Source organism: Sinohyriopsis cumingii, chromosome 8, assembly GCF_028554795.1.
Source record: "Sinohyriopsis cumingii isolate HCF-2022 chromosome 8, ASM2855479v2, whole genome shotgun sequence".
Lineage (NCBI taxonomy): Eukaryota > Metazoa > Mollusca > Bivalvia > Unionida > Unionidae > Sinohyriopsis > Sinohyriopsis cumingii.
This window is the reverse complement of record NC_142968.1, coordinates 15,277,529-15,297,144: the sequence shown is the minus strand read 5'-3', so window position 1 is coordinate 15,297,144 and position 19,616 is coordinate 15,277,529. Positions and strand designations below refer to the sequence as shown.

At 35.7% G+C, this 19,616-nt stretch overlaps 1 protein-coding gene across 1 annotated transcript in view; it reads right to left on the bottom strand.

Annotated features, from left to right (window-relative positions):
• LOC149793028 (uncharacterized) overlaps positions 1-19,616 on the bottom strand; it is a 103,936-nt gene that overhangs the window by 11,071 nt on the left and 73,249 nt on the right. Inside the window, exons 74-77 of the mRNA XM_089968939.1 lie at positions 17,704-17,916; positions 16,146-16,367; positions 13,463-13,675; positions 9,469-9,693 (exon numbers count right to left, since the gene is read on the bottom strand). Coding sequence (XP_089825065.1) covers positions 9,469-9,693; positions 13,463-13,675; positions 16,146-16,367; positions 17,704-17,916 — 873 coding nt within the window. The remainder of the gene's footprint in view (positions 1-9,468; positions 9,694-13,462; positions 13,676-16,145; positions 16,368-17,703; positions 17,917-19,616) is intronic.

Here is a 19,616-nt window from a genome sequence, read left to right as displayed (position 1 = left end):
CTTAAAAAAAAGATATCTGTTACCCATTTCTACTGATTCTTATTCTAGATCCTTGGCATTTGATGTCAATTTATATAAATTTCAATGTTTTATGTGTTTATAGTACACTTTAAAGGAAGTTTAGTGGCTGAAGAAGCCATTTCCAAACATTTGGTATAAAAATTGTACAAATAACTGAAAATTTCCTTTAAAATATATTGAAGTTTAGAACCCGTTAGACCACAGTACTCCCTCACTAAAAAGCCCCTCGTTATAGTACTGTTCCTGTGAAAGGGAATGGCCACGGATCACATTAAATTATTTAGTAATTGAATTATACGTACAATATCCTTCATTACAAGGCGGTCTCACTATAAGGCGGGTATACTGTATGGCTCCCATGGACCGTTTTGTAACGAGGGAGTACTGTATTTACATTTATCAGTAACTGATTGACCTGTTTAGTTCTGTATTACTTAATCTATCAATTTATATTATAAGAAATTACTTACCCACTACAAAACCGGTGAAAAGTAACGAAATAAACATGCTGTTTTTGCCAATGAATTCAGTGAATACTAGTCAATGATGCTGTCTTCCCTTCAAGGTTACACCAAATTTACCACTGTCCAATTGTGAAGATGTGCTAAGGTTTTAGACTGTTCTTGTCAGATATATATAGTCAGGTGCGAACCAAGGATATTAAGGTGTAATGTTTACCAAGAAGGAGCAACAAACATTCTAAAGTCTATTTCCGACGTTTAACTTCTAATCCTTCCTCTTTATTTGATCATTAAGTAGGGACCTGAAGATTAGGACTAGGCGGTGCTCTGTCATCACATGCCAATAGTGTTGTAGTTTATTTTCCACATGCAATGAAAATTGGTGCAGTGTTTGTCTTCATTAATCCACGCGTCTCCATTTTTGCAGTAATCGACGGGAAACAGATAATATATCACATTTAATTTGTTCGTTTTCTCAAACATCATTTACCTTATGCGCTAAAAGAGTAGTACAGTATCGGCATCGTTGGGAAAGCTTAAGTCAGTTAGACTTCATAAATAAGTTGTATGCATTCAATGGAAAGGTTATAATTTCGCACATTGTAATCTTTCGCGAATTAAGCGTAAATATCAGTTTTAATATCAACAGTTTCGGAATTAAATTTTTGGTGCTCATTTTCACTCTACAGTACGGTGAGCTGAAGAACAGTTGCGGTACTATTCTGGTCCTGGGTGTATTTCCGGAATCATTTCCCCAGCTAGTGTTAGCTTTGTCATGACATGTTCAGGCGCTAAAAAGCCAAATGGATAAACATCGTCGTTAATTTAGCCTTCACAAGTATACAAGAGCTTACTGAAAATATGCTTCTCATGTTCATGTACAAGTTGCAGAAACAATGGTCATCTTTTTTCATCAGCACGCCGTTACTTGTAAGTTTTTACACAAATGACAGTCGCATCGAGTTGACAAAGGAGTTAGATTAACAGTCAGCACTCTTTCTGTATCATTTACTTGTTGTGTGGTGGGAAAATTAAATGTATTACTTTCAAGATATATAAGAATTTATAATCGTGTCTAAAACAAGCAGAAGTTCGTCGAATATATGTATTAAAAGAAAATACATATATAATATATATCATTCACCTGTAAAAACTTGATTTGTTGGTTGTCTTGTTTTTGTTTTATTTCGATATTTATAGATTAATTATGCGCAGATTCTACACAATGTAAAGCCTACATGCTTTCTGTGGGACAATATGTGTAGATTACATTCCGTTTGTCCTGTAAAATGTACTCCAATCGAATTCCCCAAATTTCCTTTTAATATATTGATGTAGAGTTGGATTGTCCAACATTACCTAGCCGAGGTCACCCGACCCGCATCAGTTTTTGTTGCTATGCAACCAACCGAGGTCACCCGGCCCCCATCAGCTTTCGTTGCTATGCAGTCAAAATCCGAACCTGGGGCGAACTGGCGAGAGGAAGAGACAGAGAAGATGATGAATCTGGTCAAATATGTCGCACAGAAATTTGGAAAACAAACACATTAGTTAAACCTTTGCTTTATAGATATATGACAGAGAAATAAAACAGCAAAGGTAGACCAAAACTAAATGTTATGTCAAGAGATGATGCATTACATTTAAAGATATTGTAACTCTTGTACCATTTCACAGCACCGCAGTTATTTTTCCTTGAGTTATTCTGTATAACTTTTACTAAAAATAGGGTTCTTGTGCATGGTGGTTGAAATAATGATGAAGTTGAAAAATAGGTCACTTCGGCTTACGTTCGAGGTGAGAGGTATTATCAGTATAAAAAGTTTGCCAGGGTATTTTTCGGTGGCAAGCACCGCGGTATTTTTTCACTGTAAAGGTAATTCTGTAATTTCCGTCAGTAAGTAATGTACGAAAATTCCAGAATAATCTTGTTATTAATTTAATTATATTCACAATATGTTCATGACAAAACATTTAAGAAAATGGTCCGGGCTGTTGTTGTTGTTGTTGTTGTTGTTGTTGTTTTGAAAAGATGTGTGAGACACAAATTAATTTTGAATATTACAAATACAATTATATTTAGCATCCATGGACACGTGTGGCCAAATGAGACTTTGTGACATATATTAGGACAAATCCAACGTTTGGAAAAATTTAGGATGGAATTTCCAGTGTAGTTGTTTTAGTTATTTACTAACGTGTCTAAATGTATTAAATACACGTACTCTTTTGTAAGACTGCAAATCATCCTAAGATTTTCAGGAGAGAAGCTAATCGAATTTTACTTAATTTCTTTAGTCCTTTAAATATTTTCTCGTTTGTTGAGTGTTTTGTATTTACTAGCCCTCTCTGATAAATATGCCCGGGTGTTGAGATCCAATTCAAAACTGCAGTACAATGTGTTTTACAGGGAGTCAGCTATAGTGTAAACATCGTCATGCCACTTTGATTAGTTTTTAAATTAAAACATATAGAACAATCAACAAACACAAAACAAATTCATCTGCTAAAAGGTACTGACCATTTATCTTTTTTAAGGGGACTGGAAGCTGTGATTTTATTTAAAGCTGAGATGGATTTTTTTCTGTTATTTGAAGATAATTAATGTTTGTACAAATAATATCATGAATGTAATATGGTGTTATTTTGCTAGAAAAATTAGAGCAAGCTATTTTTCTTGCTAAAGTTTCTAACATAATTGCGATATACCGTGGTATGTATCGCGGTATGTTCAAAAATACCGTGGTACACTGAGGTACAAAATGTTTCGTAGCTGGTCTAGTTTACATGCATTTATTTGTAAACGATGAAATATAAATTTATCATAATAACGATTTTCAGGTATGGAAGTTTAAAAATAAATTGAAACAGAAACCTCCATATTTAACCTTTAAGGAACTATATATAACCGAATGAATCGTACATGTGCACAATTTCGTTCGATAATATCAAGTTCTCCGAGCCACAACGTTACCATTAAAATTTATTATTTTCAACTAAAATTGAAAAGTTGTTTTGTGATATTATGAACAGAGAAAACATTGGAAAACATGAAATTCGAGTTCCAATATTTGTTTTTGTTTTTGGTGTTTGTTTGACTTTTCTAGGTCGCAGGCAAGATATATTGTCACTATGAGACAAAGCAAATTATACGAGAGTGATGGCAAGTAGTTTGGTTGCTGAAATTTAAGTGATCGATATTTTACTGTATTTTAAGAAACAATAATATGCATAAGAAATGGGTTCAATTGGTTTATTGAACGATTGGACTCATTAATTGATTCATTAAATAATTGATTCATTAACTGGCTGGTGTGTAACTGCACACCAGTTCATGAAAATGTCGTATCATGCAAAAACTGGAAGAGATACGACCCAATCCCAGACAAATAACTTTTAAAATGCAGAAAATCATGAACATGAACTTCGACAAGACAAACTTAGTTCATTATGAAAAGGTATTAAAACGACATTTATTTCTAGTTATTAGTTTTTACCATATTAGAAAGGTGTGTCCGCTGATAAATTTAGTAATGTTTTGATCAAGATTGCATGTGGAATGTTCATTGCTGCCACAATAAAACGCAGCGCTCCAACAATTCAATTATAAGGCGTACAAACATTCAAGTCCACACCTAGCATTCCATTGCTATGGATAATTGTTATATGTCTTCAAAAGAGAAGAAATCTGAACAATTCGGATGAAGTTTAAACGGCGTGGTTAAATTAATACAAGCATAAATATTCCTCTTGATTTCTCCGCGAGTTTTTGCTTCTTTTTTTTTCTTCAGATATACTTGTTTTTCTTAAAATAAATCTGAAACAAATTTACACCGTCCTCTGATTTTTTTTTTTACAGTCTATTATTTAAATTATTTATATTTCATCATCGTTGGCATCATGTAACAATTAGACTGATTTGTATTGCAGGTTGAATAAAATATATCATTTACAATATTATGTCTGTGTGTGTGTGTATTTAATTTCGAATCAGAAGTAAATGACAGCAATAGATTCACATAATATATTTTGGTGCAATGTGTATTTAAAATTTCCCGTAATATTTATTCTTTATTTACATTTTCATTGCGTATATGGTAAACTTCTTCTAATAACAAAAATGAATCAATGTTCCAAAAACAACGTCAAAGCTCGGCTGTAAGGCATTTGGACATCCTCATATCTTTCCCATGCAAATCGCGTATCACTTTTTCTCGTTCCAACTGATTGCGAAAACGTTACAAATCATAACAAGTTATCTAATGCCACTGTCTGTAGACAGAATTTCCTTTGTCGTACAATTTTCTCGCATTATTTTGGTATTTATATGAGAAACTTTAAGACAGAGTTCTAACCATGCATTAGAGACTGAAATAATAGCTACTGACAGATGTGTTGATTCCATGTAGCTTTTACGCTTTACTAATATATGTTTGTAAGTGTACTCAACAGTCATTTGTTTCTTTTCTCAAAATGGCGTTTTTCATTGTATGTGTTTTGGCCGTGACTCTCGTGCCTAATGCTAACAGTTATTTACTTCTGGTCGCACGTCACGGATCCTAAGGAACCCTACTTTCCATATTAGTATACATGACCTGCTTAATTTCTATTAATTATAGCCTAATACGGAAACTAATGACTAGTATTATTCGTGACGATTACCGGTATTAACCGGAAGCAAACTTCATGTAGTATTACAAGGGAGATACAAAATCTCGAGGAAAATACGTATGCCGTTGGATACGCGTTGAAAGAGGAGATTAGAAGAAAATTCATGCACATTATTGTACTTAAATCTGAAGTTCCATTACCATCTTCAGCTACAAAAATATATAAGCCATATAAAGTACTTACTATCAACATTTCTCCATAAATCTATACGCCTTCACTATTCGTACATAAAAAACCAAAAAGTAAGAAAGATATTTCTAAGAGAGAGAAAATTCGATGTGCATTGTAAGCAGAACTTATCCAGAACAAGCAAGGAGGTAATTATATGATAAAATCGAAACGCTGGGTCTGTTTCCATAAACTGCAATATTGTTCGAACTATTTCTTTTCATTTTCATCTTTGGCATTGTCAGTGCTCTCATTTATTCACGTCTGTTTCATAAATAAAGAATGTTGCGGGTGATTGTTGTTGTTGTTATTGTAGGGTTTAACACCATTTTTCAGCACACGATAGGTTATGCATGGCGGCCAGTATTAATGGTGGAGGAAGAACCCGTGAAAACACCGTGAAGAACCACCGACCCACGAAAAGCTACTGACAAGCTTTCTCACATACCCACATTGGCCGAATCCTTGACTGGAACCCACGCAGACAGAGATGAGATGGCAGTGATCCGTAACGGAGAGCGCTTTAGACCACTCGGCCACTCGGGGCCCCAATGTTGCGAGTGACTATTTCCATTAAAATCTTGCATGCGCTGGATAATTACTATTATTGCAGACCTTAACAAAAGAAAGTTTTTTTTTTTTAATGTTCAATAACTTTCATAAACAGCATTAGTTACTAGTACAAATACAAGATTATCGGTGGCATTGTTACGGTAAGAAGACTGTGACAGACACTGAAAACAAAACTGTTACTCGACAAAACAGAATTTGAAAACACCGCATTCGTGTCACGTTGTTCAAACCCATTCGATTATTTAGAAGACATGCTGAAAATATAATAGAATGGTCTTTTAATAACGATGTTCATAAAATAACGACACTCGTACATTGTGGGGATTAAGTAGTCTGTTGTTCTAGACTGGTACACTAGTTTGCCCTACAGTCCTTAGATGATGATAGTGTTGCCGACTATGGCACAAGGATGAGTGTCGTGTGCATGTAAACACATTATCATCATATTGTCTCCACGGAGACCCGTCTTCCTGGTGGCACAAATAGGTTAGGTCACTGAAATGACTGTGACAAGAAAAAAAGAAGCACTTTGCTTGTCTACGTTTGCTATTCCTTCTATGTCCGTGCACGCTTTTTCAAGATTTTTGTTTTGTTTGTTGTTGCAGATGTCACTATTTTTAAGTACTAACGCAAGCAATTTATTTCCGTTTAGAGACAGTTAGATGTTAACCTGGACAGTTGGTAAGATGTGTTGCTATGGTGACGATGCTCTTGTTCACGTTATGCTTGTAAATACAAACGAGGATTCGCAATTCGATTAGTGGAATTGTATTCTTAAAACTTAGGTGTATACAATCTGATGTATGACGATAAGGACCATGACACTGAGTACTGGGATTGTTCCATAGTTACAGCTGTTGTATGACTATAATAACCATGGCACTGAGGACTGGGATTTTTTCATATTTATTTTATGACGATAAGGACCATGACACTGAGTACTGGGATTGTTCCATAGTTACAGCTGTTGTATGACTATAAGAACATTGCACTGAGTAATGGGATTATTCCAAAATTATATCTCTATGACGATAAGAACCATGTTACTGAGTACTGGGATTGTTCCATAGTTACAGCTGTTGTATGACTATATGAACATTGCACTGAGTAAAGGGATTATTCCAAAATTATATCTCTATGACGATAGAACCATGTCACTGAGTACTGGGATTGTTCCACAGTTACAGCTGTTGTATGACAATAATAACCATGACACTGAGTACTGGGATTGTTCCATATTTACAGCTGTTGTATGACAATAATAACCATGGCACTGAGGACTGGGATTTTTCCATATTTATTTTATGACGATAAGGACCATGACACTGAGTACTGGGATTGTTCCATAGTTACAGCTGTTGTATGACTATAAGAACATTGCACTGAGTAATGGGATTATTCCAAAATTATATCTCTATGACGATAAGAACCATGTCACTGAGTACTGGGATTGTTCCATAGTTACAGCTGTTGTATGACTATAAGAACATTGCACTGAGTAATGGGATTATTCCAAAATTATATCTCTATGACGATAAGAACCATGTCACTGAGTACTGGGATTGTTCCATAGTTACAGCTGTTGTATGACTATAAGAACATTGCACTGAGTAATGGGATTATTCCAAAATTATATCTCTATGACGATAAGAACCATGTTACTGAGTACTGGGATTGTTCCATAGTTACAGCTGTTGTATGACTATATGAACATTGCACTGAGTAAAGGGATTATTCCAAAATTATATCTCTATGACGATAGAACCATGTCACTGAGTACTGGGATTGTTCCACAGTTACAGCTGTTGTATGACAATAATAACCATGACACTGAGTACTGGGATTGTTCCATATTTACAGCTGTTGTATGACAATAATAACCATGGCACTGAGGACTGGGATTTTTCCATATTTATTTTATGACGATAAGGACCATGACACTGAGTACTGGGATTGTTCCATAGTTACAGCTGTTGTATGATTATAAGAACATTGCACTGAGTAATGGGATTATTCCAAAATTATATCTCTATGACGATAAGAACCATGTCACTGAGTACTGGGATTGTTCCATAGTTACAGCTGTTGTATGACTATAAGAACATTGCACTGAGTAATGGGATTATTCCAAAATTATATCTCTATGACGATAAGAACCATGTCACTGAGTACTGGGATTGTTCCATAGTTACAGCTGTTGTATGACTATACGAACATTGCACTGAGTAATGGGATTATTCCAAAATTATATCTCTATGACGATAGAACCATGTCATCGAGCACTGGGATTTTTCCATTGTTTGGTCTTATGAATAATAAATAACACAATATATCACTCAAAGCACTCACATGGCACAGAAAATAGCAAAAAGTTTAATTATAATCGGAACAATCTGGCCGTCATTGTTTTTTCGTCTGTCATAAACTTATTTTCTTTCTTGTTTCAGACTTGATACTGCATATAAATTGAAAAGATCGTGTGAAATCTAAGTTAATGCATTAGTGTGCGAAGAATAATACTATATGAACATTGCGTTTTAGTATGCATAATGTTAGGAACTCTCTCCACTCAGAAAGGTAGCAGTTGTTTTATTATTCCGTTATCACATACTCCAGAGGCATTTACATCAGCAGACCTTGAAATGGTGCTCTGCATCATCAAATTCGGCAAAGCAGCAGGATATGACAATATCCCCCCTGAGTTTCTGAATCATCTTGGCCCGAATGCTAAGGTATGGCTTTGTTGCTTTATATACCCGGGTTGTTAGAGAAAAGTGCATGCCGTCTTTGTGGCGCTAGGTAAATATTATTGCGATCCCAAAGCTTGGCAAAGATCCCCCATCAGTTTTTATCTTTCACAGACGAATATGTTATCTGGTAGATGGAAAGCTGCGCTTATTTTTACGCTGCTTTCTCTAACCTTTGATAAAAACAGTTTTATTTGTTGGTATAGAAACGCTCAAAATTATACAACAAAGAAAAATACATTACAGCAATATTTCTCTTCAGCTTGGTAATCTTACAAGGATAATGACCCAGTCTTTCACCTTTGTCAAATTCAGTTACCGTAGAAAATACCAGGCTTTGTGGAATCTAGTCTTGTTCATCCAAACTCATGTGACTTCATGAAATCTGCGCCATACGTGGCAAGCGAGACATGGTCGTACTTTTCCGTCAAGTAGAAAAAAGAAACATCGCCGCCACTGAAAACTATATTATGAACTGGTTTTTCTTCACAAAGCGCAATGTGTCCGCAACAAGACGATGTGACAATTAGAACATTGTATGCCTAGTCCGCTTATTCTGTCGCAAAATATGTGGTTCAGTCCCTCGAGTCGAACGACGACACCCATCAGATATATGTGAATTCCTACAACTAACATGAGGTTATATATCAACTTGACGGAAACGTACGAATGTTGTTCCGATTGGCATATAATGGTCCGGTTAAAAACGGAGCCATGTAAGAGTCTGATTAAACAAGACCATGTCGAATCTAGAATAGTAAGCATCAGAAAAGCAGCGATTATTTATTACGCTTTGATAACTGAAGGTAATGAGAAGATAAACTTACCATACACAAATCCATTACACTCTCGATGTTCCTCATCAAAGTCACCAGACCAGCACTTTCCAACACTGATGGTACGATTTTGAAGGCATTCGACATATTCTGGAGACGCTGACCTGCCGAAAAAACCATTCTTTCCGTCGGGCATACCGGAACAGCTCGGTAAGCGTTCTCGGCAAGGAAGACAGTTTATATCGGTTAACGAGCAATTAAACTGAACGTAGTCACCTGGAATGAAATTAGTCCGAATTTCATATAAATAGTTCTTCCCACCCACACACCCCACAAAAAATAAAATAAAATGCTGCATAACACAGATAGAATTACAATTATACTGCAAAGAAATAGAAAAAAAATGTGGCATATGTTGGGGTTATCATGTGCATGTTGGTGTTATTACCCTGAATAAAGGAGTCACAAGGAAGTCACACAAAAAGTTTATACTTTCTTTCTAACGTAAACAGGAACCGGTTTCGTCTGCTATTGCGGTGAAAGGATTTGTTTCCTTGACAAAACATCATTCAGCTTAAAGTAGTAAGTGTATACTTACACGGAGACACATGCATATAGTTATATATTTGTACAAAGCCGAAGTGACAATCATTTAGACTGGTTAAAATCGCATTATGTGACATAGAAAACTTGAGGTGAATAATTCATAACATCACCAATGAACAAAATACGTATTCGTGAGCTCATGGTGTGTGCTTTAAAATTATTTGTAGAAAAAAACGATTAAAATACAGTTCTGTTATTTAAAAATTTAGATTTGGTATTATTTTATTATAACTGTTTATAAGAATTTAACTAAATATTTTAAGGATTCGAGAAGTCATGGCAATTGAAATTCTATTACACGCCATGTATGAATCGCCTTACGTTTGCTGCTAACATTCATGTATTGCGTAATCGATTTACAAGCATCATGATTTCGTAACGTCTGACAAATATTATGTCCATTTCCTTGTAAGCAAACTTTACTGCTGAGAATCAATAATCTGTACTCGAACAACTGTGCAGACCGAGTACGTTCTTTATGTATCTTTGTAGTCATTGCTCTGTTATGTTTTAAGTTGAGTTAGAACGGGGATTTGAGATTTGAGCTACTGGGTAAAGTCCACGCCTTCTGTACCCCATGACCTTCACCCGGCTGCAAACATGGATGCATATATGATCAATCACCGTAGGGTTTTGAAATGAGTCCGCATCGGCGACAAACAGGGGTTCATCACGTGAGGACTCGCACATGTCGCACAGCGGGTCTCTGGCCAAAAACCTTGGCCGACAAACACAGGTCTAAGACCTCACCCGCGCACGTGGGATTTAACGGGGTTAGTAATCGACCAGTTTTGATTCCAGCGCTGAGACGGACATATTTATACACGTCTATAATGCAAACTCAATTCAAGCATTCCATGTTACATTACAATAGTATGTAATGAAATAAAACAAATTAAACTAACAAACAAACAACTAAATTAAATATACAAAACAATATTTATAACATATAGTGCGTATTTATATGTACGTGCACGACCTCGTCCGCGAAGGCGTACCTTATCGAGTGGGAGAAACAAGATGTCAGCCAGTTGAACGTTATTTGGCATCCTCACATCAAATCATTCGCGTGCTAGTTTCCTTGGCGCGGATAAATAAATCTCCCAGCCGCATTCTAGAGACCTCACTGGTAACTTTCGACGCACTAGCTAACGTTTTAACGACTGTTTTGTACTTCCAATAACTGCTTGAACTGTATTATATCGTGGACCATGAAGTACACTTTTCGCGGGCAGTTTCGCAGGCATATTTCTCATACAGAGGGGATACATCCAAATGGTTCCCTGGTGACTGCCGAGTGCAATCTTGGCCTTCATGCTTTGTTTGATGATCTATCTGGCGATTCTTTCCAATAGCTGCTTCCACAATTGCATTCAAGTCATGGATTAGGTTCACGTCGGTATTTTGATGCGCACCCGTATCGTTGGATGCTTTGCATACGAGATGGTGTTTTATAGATTTTTATCCGGGCTGTAGTTTGATATTGGGATTCAGTCGGATATCCTGTTGTGTTCCAGGCCAGCAGTAATTATAATCATGGATATTTTTTAACAAGGATATTTACTCCACGACAGACCTCTCCGGTTGCCTATCGGTTACAGCGTCTGCCTCAGATGCGGGAGGTCGCGGGTTCGAACCCCGGCCAAGTCATACCAAAGACTTTTAAAAAATGGTACTAACAGCTGCATCGCTAGGCGCTCAGCATTAGGAGGTTAGAGTTAGAACTGATCTGCCTGGTGTTAGAATAATGTGACTTAGTGGGACATCATGCTACATGTCTTCGGCATGATGACCCAGTGCTAGACATCACTATAACCTGCCACACTGCAGACATCTTAGCCATATGACTGAAATATAGTAACAGATACGTTAAAAATCCAAAATCACACGCACATAAACACACTCACACATACTCTGCGGGACCATCGTGAGTTTCGTTAACGCGGAAGCGATATCACAAGGTTCTCTTTTGGACAAAGAGGTTTCAGATCCACCAATAGACCTGGAAGTTCTGATGAACATTTATTCATATGCTGCACACCAGGAACAATTTCCAGTGAATCAAGTTTTGCCAATTCGCGTAACAACTACCCCTCTCGTTGGCTGTGGTACGAGTTTTCATGAATCATCGAACAAACCATCATAAGTATAAAACAATTGACATTCAACATGTCAGCGTCACGAAACAGAAGAAATGAAAAGATTGCACGTCATTGAGTCGTCAATGGAAACTATTCATGTTTCCAAACTCGGATGCGCGCTGATCATTGGCCCGTCCGGAAATTGAAAATCAAACTGTTGCCGAAAGTGATCGTGCGATGGATAAAGTGGGATATGCTATGCATGATTGCACCATCCGCGACGACTAGCCATATAATGATGTTCTTAGAGAATTCGCGAACACGCTTGCGTATTTATAGACGTCTTCATCGCCCAGTCTTTCAGTTCTTTTCTATAAGAGATCGACTGACATTTGATTTGATTCTATACTGACGGTCATGGGTACTGCGTTTCACTCGCACGTGTAACACCAGTTCGTGTTATCAAGGTGAGAAAACCCGTTTACGCAACATATTACCAAATGGCTCTGGTAATATCATCCGAGGATTGTTCATAGAAGTCCTAAAAGTTCTTTTTGACCTGGCCGTGTGACGAGCACCGATCATTAAATAAGCTGCAATGCTAGTTGTTTATAGCATCAAAAGCGCTGCAACGGATCGGTTGAAAAATATGGGATCTCGGGCGGTTTTGTAAATTTAAGATTGACTATGACAGTTAATAAGTCGATGATCCATCACAAATGCTTACACGTTTGCAGTGGAGTAAAAATCATCGGATATGCAAGCGCTGACTCCACACAGTAACAAAATACTCAAACCCCACTTTTACTCTATGCTTCAGAATACATCAGATACCGAGTTTCAAAAAGGGAAAGGAGTAGCAACAGACAACTAGATAATAATAGTTATTAAAATCAAAATTAATTTAAAATGAAATAAATTACAAAATTATATTCAAAGTTCAATAAAATTAGAAAGAAGAAATAAACTTTCTGTCACAGCAAAGGCAAACACCACAAATTTTAACAGCAATTTGTTTTTAAATAAGAACCTTCTACCTCTTTTAAAGGGAGCAAATCTTGCTGTAATACAGCAATAAAGAATTGCCTCAAGCATCCAATATGGCGGAAGGGCCTTTACAGTATCGCAACGTCTGCATGAACGAGACAAGCACACGGTATATAAGAAGCAGTAGTCCTGACATATCGACATTCCATGTTTTATGAGTCCGAACTAGTAAAGCATCTTGCAAGAGCGAATTAGTTCTTATTTTACAACAGATTATCGTGTACATTTATTCTTGAAAAATGAAACTTTGCATTAACCATAGATGTCATGTAGCAAGATATTTTTCAAACTCTTGAACTAGTGATACTCACAAGGTTCCTGTGGTTCAAGTCTTGCTCCGCATTCAACGTCTACGAAGAATTTGCATAAACCATCCTCCGTCGAGAACAGTTTTGGATACAGACATTCCTGTAGAACATATACTTCCGAGGACCCGGATGTGGCGCACTTGTAGTACTGAGCACAATTTGTAGGGCTGGGAAAAATTTGATCAGGATGGGCTGCACAATACTCTTCAATCAGTTCTAAGAAGAAAGAAACATATGATATAATTGGTTGCATAGTGTTTGAGGGCACATCATCAAATCAATGAGTAATTGGTTCCAGGTAATGGCAGTAAAGTGCCTTGCCCAGTGACACACTACTATAACTGGTCCTTGTGGTCTGGGTAGGGTTGGAACACACGACTTTTAGGATGTGAGTCTGGAACTCTGTCATTAAGTCACAGTGGCTCTCTTGCGTATTTTTTAATGTTAGTTTGGACAGTCTAGAATAATTTAAACATCGGTTATTTTATTAAAACAAAGTGATCAATAGGTCAATGCGTCATTCCCTAAACAACTCTTATGCATGAACGGCGTTTGGGGGTGGCAAGTAGGGCGACCGCTCCGGGCCCCGCTCTTGAGGGGGCCCAGCACTTTAGGCCTAAAGGTCGTCCTTATGAGTTTGTCAAGCTATATTCTCCGGTAAATTGGAAAAGCTGATACAGGCCGCACGTAATGCACGCAAATTATTTTTCTTAATTCGTGTCTTCAAGTTATTTGAAAAATGACAATAATAATCAGTTTATTAGGCCAAAGGCATTGTCGTCATGTTATTATTTCGATTTAAAAAAACGTTGTCCACGAACAGGATTTTTTTTTATAAATAATGAAAAAACTAAATTCGTGCGCCAAATCGCGAAAGTTGATTATGTCTAGATATAATCAGTGTTTGCAGTAGCATACCAATCGAGATACCGATACTCTCGCCCCGCGCGGTCATGGTCGGTCCTAGGCTCCGCGTACTCCTAACGCCGCCTCTGCTCTTATGCCAAACGTTATGTTCGAATTTTTAAAAATTAAATTCAATAATATGCTGCACATTGAAAATTCTTGTGATTGTCAACCGTCAATTTCTTTATATAAGAAAACCAAATGCAAATTCGATTAATTGAAACATTTTGACAACGAGAAATTCGTTTTTCTCAAATTGCATTCATACAAAACTATTCTTCATACCTTCAGTCAATGTATACTATATAAGACATTGACCGAAATAGGTGTTTTAGTTTCTTATTCAGATGCTACTAGTTCTGTATATTCGGATGTTATAAAAATGCTACTAGCTCTGTATGTACGAATGTTATAAAGATGCTACTAGTTCAGTATATTCGAATGTTATAAAAATGCTACTAGCTCTGTATGCACGAATGTTATAAAGATGCTACTAGTTCTGTAAATGCGGATGTTATAAAAATGCTACTAGCTCTGCATGCACGAATGTTATAAAAATGCTACTAGCTCTGTATGTACGAATGTTATAAAGATGCTACTAGTTCTGTAAATGCGGCTGTTATAAAAATGCTATTAGCTCTGTATGTACGAATGTTCTAAATATGGTACTGGTTCTGTACATGCGTATGTTATAAAAATGCTACTAGCTCTGCATATGCGAATGTTATAAAGAAAGAATGTATTATTATATTTCTTCAATCGCCATCCGAATTTATAAAAGCAAAATTGAATCTAAATAAAAAATAATTAAAATAAACATAAATAACCCGGTGAACATTATATACGAATGTTATAAAGAAAGAATGTATTATTATATTTCTTCAATCGCCATCTGAATTTATAAAAGCAAAATTGAATCTAAATAAAAAAATAATTAAAAAAAACATAAATAACCCGGTGATTCTTTAAATTTCATGCGATGAAAATAATTCATAAAAAATAAAAAATCTGAATGATGGGTGTATCCTTTCTTGTTTTGGATATTTAATGTTAACACCATCTGTTGACTTAGATAATAAATGTTAAAACCATTTGTTGACTTAGATAATAAATCCTAGCATACTAAGTACTAAAACCATTTCTTGATTCTAGGTCCTTCCTACAATCCAAACACCGATCACTTAATGCCCATAGCTTTCAAATCAGAATGATACCAAAGTGAATCCATACCAAATAAAGAGATCTTTAACATTACATAAAAATATTCAAAGACTTAGATTATTATTATTATTATTATTATTATTATTATTATTATTAACATTAGTAGTAGTAGTAGTAGTAGTATTGGTAGTCATTGTAGTAGTAGAAAAGATTTGGTCTGAACTGAAGGCGAAGATGAGTACTTTTCCACTTATTGCAATATAAGCTTGATATCATACTGGTCTTACCAATTTAAGTTGGATAATTTTCGAGTTTAATACATCGGTACGGATTAAGGATTAGTTCCATGCAGATTAAACATTTTGTCCGCCTTTGTATTATTGAACCCTTGAACACACAAAAAACCCATCGTGTTTATTTTAATAAATGACACTGGCTGTTTGATAAAGTTGGTTCAATAATTACACATGGCTTATGAATGCAATACGCCCAGCTGACTCTAGGGTTTATCTTCTTAAATGTTTATTAATCTGGACCGTCGACGGAATTAGTACCACCCGCCCTCCTACATATGACTTTAAGAATGTTCAACATAAACGTATTCGCGTGGGAAAATTACCTGGATCATTCCTAGGAGTACAGATCCTCCTTGTCGGATCGAATACACCGTCATTGCACGTGCCTATCTCTATTGTTCTCTCGTGCAGACATACGATGAAGTCCGGAGTAAATAAGCGACCTGGGTAGCTGTTTGGCCCGTCATGCAATCCTTTGCAGTTGGGTTGGTTATCAAAACAGGGTTCACAATGTGGACCAATACACACATATCCATGGTAGTCGCCTGGAACATTAAATTAATACTTATCGCTTAAAATTAACATACCATCTGAGAACATATTTCTACCGTTTGTAACTTGAAACCAGATCTGTGCATATTGTAGACATGGGATCGCCATTGTTTGAGATACATCATGAATAAAGCACGTGTTTTCAAGTCAATGGTGATTTCTCATGGTAATCCTGAGTCGCATTTTAAACTAAAATACTATTCCAAACAATTTTGTTTCAATATTAACATCGTGAAGGATGAATAAGTTGCATAATATTTCTCCAATTCGTTTGTCAATAAAAATTGCATCTTTATATAAATAAATAAAAATTTCTAAACGAAAACATTATAAATACATGTACTAATAACTCCTGTGTCTTGTATTTTTTTCTCTCTTTGTCCTTTTTGTGATTTTGTTTTCTTTTGTTGTTTTTTTTCAGTCTTATTAAAGTCATTTTCTATACAACCAATAATAATAATAATAATAATAATAATAATGTTATCAAATCAAACCTCGTGGGGTTTCATTAGCTAGACAAATAAAATTCTAGGATAATGTCTATTTGAAAAAAATTTGGTTTCTCAGATATTTAGATTTTTTTCTCCAAATATTCCAAATCAACGTAAATTGATCTTATCGTTATGAATGCTTACATCGACTTTGAAAAAGTAATGCAAGTTTAAAAATGTGTGAAAGAAAAATTGGAAAATGAGGCTACTACCACCAGAACTTAATCAGGTTATGTGACCCACTCAAAATATAACAAAACTTCCTATTTGGCATGTTTTGGATCAATAGCTTAATGCTACCCTTCTCAGACCAAAGTGAGGCTGATGTACGATTGGACAGTACCAAAACAATGTTTTGCCCAGGTAGGGAAACTTCACTGATAGCAAATTTTGTGATAACATTTTCAACCATGAAAAATTTGAATTCATTTATATACATCCTTTTCTTGACGGAGGGGTGGGTGGGTATTTTTTTATGTGTTTTTTAATTTTTAAGTCAAAGGAACGATTGTCTGGTTATGTTTGAACCTAACATTTCAATTAGTCCTCCGATCATTAAACAATTTATTTTTTCTGCAGATATTTTTCTCCAAGTCCTTTTTACTAAAAATGGTATGATTATAGATTAGATTTCGCTGATGATGCCAATAATAATAATAATAATAATAATAACAATAATAATGTTATCAAATCAAACCTCGTGGGCTTCAGTAGCTAGACAAATAAAATTCTAGAATAATGTCTATTTGATACAAATTTGTTTTCTCATATATTTAGATCTCTCTTTCCAAATCTTCCAAATACAACGTAAATTGACCGTATCGTTATGAATGCTTACATCGACTGAGAGGTTGAAACTTTACTCCACATTCGACGTCTTGGAAGTCTTTACACATGAGGGAGCTGGAATCAAAGAGCTGTGGGTAGGGACATTCCATCAGGTAATGACCAAGCTTGGTGTTCTCCACTTCACAGTTATAGAACTGTGCACAGTTGTCAGGGTGTGGTACTACAGCATATGTGCTTGAGCTGCATATCTCTTCAATAACATCTAAAAAGATACAATTGTCAAAAATATGCCAGAAGATTATTAGATTTTAATTCATTCATGTCATAACTGATCTTAACAATATGTATGATTATGTCTTAAAAATATGTATGATCATGTCTTAAAAATATGTATGATTATGTCTTAACAATATGTATGATTATGTCCTAACAGTGTATGATTATGTCTTAACAATATGTATGATTGTCTTAACAGTGTATGAATTTGTCTTAACGATATAAATTTGTCTTAATATGTATGATTATGTCTTAACAGTGTATGATTATGTCTTAACAATATTCACGATTATGTCTTAAAATATGTATGATTATCTCTTAACAATATGTATGATTATGTCTTAACTGTGTATGATTATGTCTTAAAAATATACATTATTATGTCTTAATATGTATGATTATGTCTTAACAATATGTATGATTATGTCTAAACAGTATACATGATTATGTCTTAACAATATGCATGATTATGTCTTAACAATATACATGATTTTGTCTTAACAATATACATGATTTTGTCTTAACAATATTCATGATTATGTCTTAATAATATGTATGATTATGTCTTAGCAATATGTATATGTTCTTGTAATATTATCAAGCTCCATTAACAAAGGCCGTTTCCAAACTAGTGTAAACATTTTAAAGTGACTGTGAAAATAATGAATAAACTCATACATGCCAAATGCAATAACAGCCAGTCTTAGATGATTTGTTTGGTAATATTCACAAATAAAGCGCAAAATTTAAGAATATAGTCCGAGTAGCCGAGTGGTCTAAAGCGCTCTCCGTCACGGATCACTGCCATCTCACCTCTGTCTGCGTGGGTTCGAGTCTCGGGCTCGGCAAATGTGGGTATGTGAGGAAGCTTGCCGGTAGCTTCTCGTGGGTCGGTGGTTCTTTCCGGGGTTTTCCGGGTTCTTCCTCCACCATTAATACTGGCCGCCATGTATAGCCTATCTTGTGCTGAAAAATGGCGTTAAACCCTATAACAACAACAACCATACAAGAGTGGAGTCTTTATCGGACCAGAGAATAAAGGGCACTAAAATTGGGAGAGAAAAACAACCTTTATAAGAACAATTTGCAGACACAATCAGCGAGTGCTGATTCATTTGACTTAAATATATAGCGAAATACATGAACGGCTCTCTGATATGGCATTGAGGGATAGGACACGCTTTGTTAAACATGTCAATCTCTGTTATGGTATTGCGGGATAGGACACGCTTTGTTCGACTCATCCATCTCTGATATGGCATTGAGGGATAAGAAAAGTTTGTTCGACTTATCCATCTCGACACGCTTCCTCGACTTATCTATCTCTGATATGGCATTGAGTTATACGACACGCTTGTAAGACTTATCCATTTCGACACGCTTGTTCGAGTTGTCCATCTCTGATATGGCAGTGAGGGAGAGCACAAGCTGTGTTAGATTTATTTATCTCTGATATGGCTTTGAGGGATAGGACACGGATAATTCGAAGTAGAGTGGTAAGACTACGAGACCCAAGTCGAGTTCAAGTGGTAAGACAATCAGACAAAATTCAAAGTTTGATTATTCTAATGCATACATTTCAGAACAAAATCGGTGGATTTCTTTCGATGTTGTCGACGCTTTTCTCTATGAATTTGTTTCACATGTTAAGATACATAAAATGTCAACCAAAAGAAATCGTGTTAT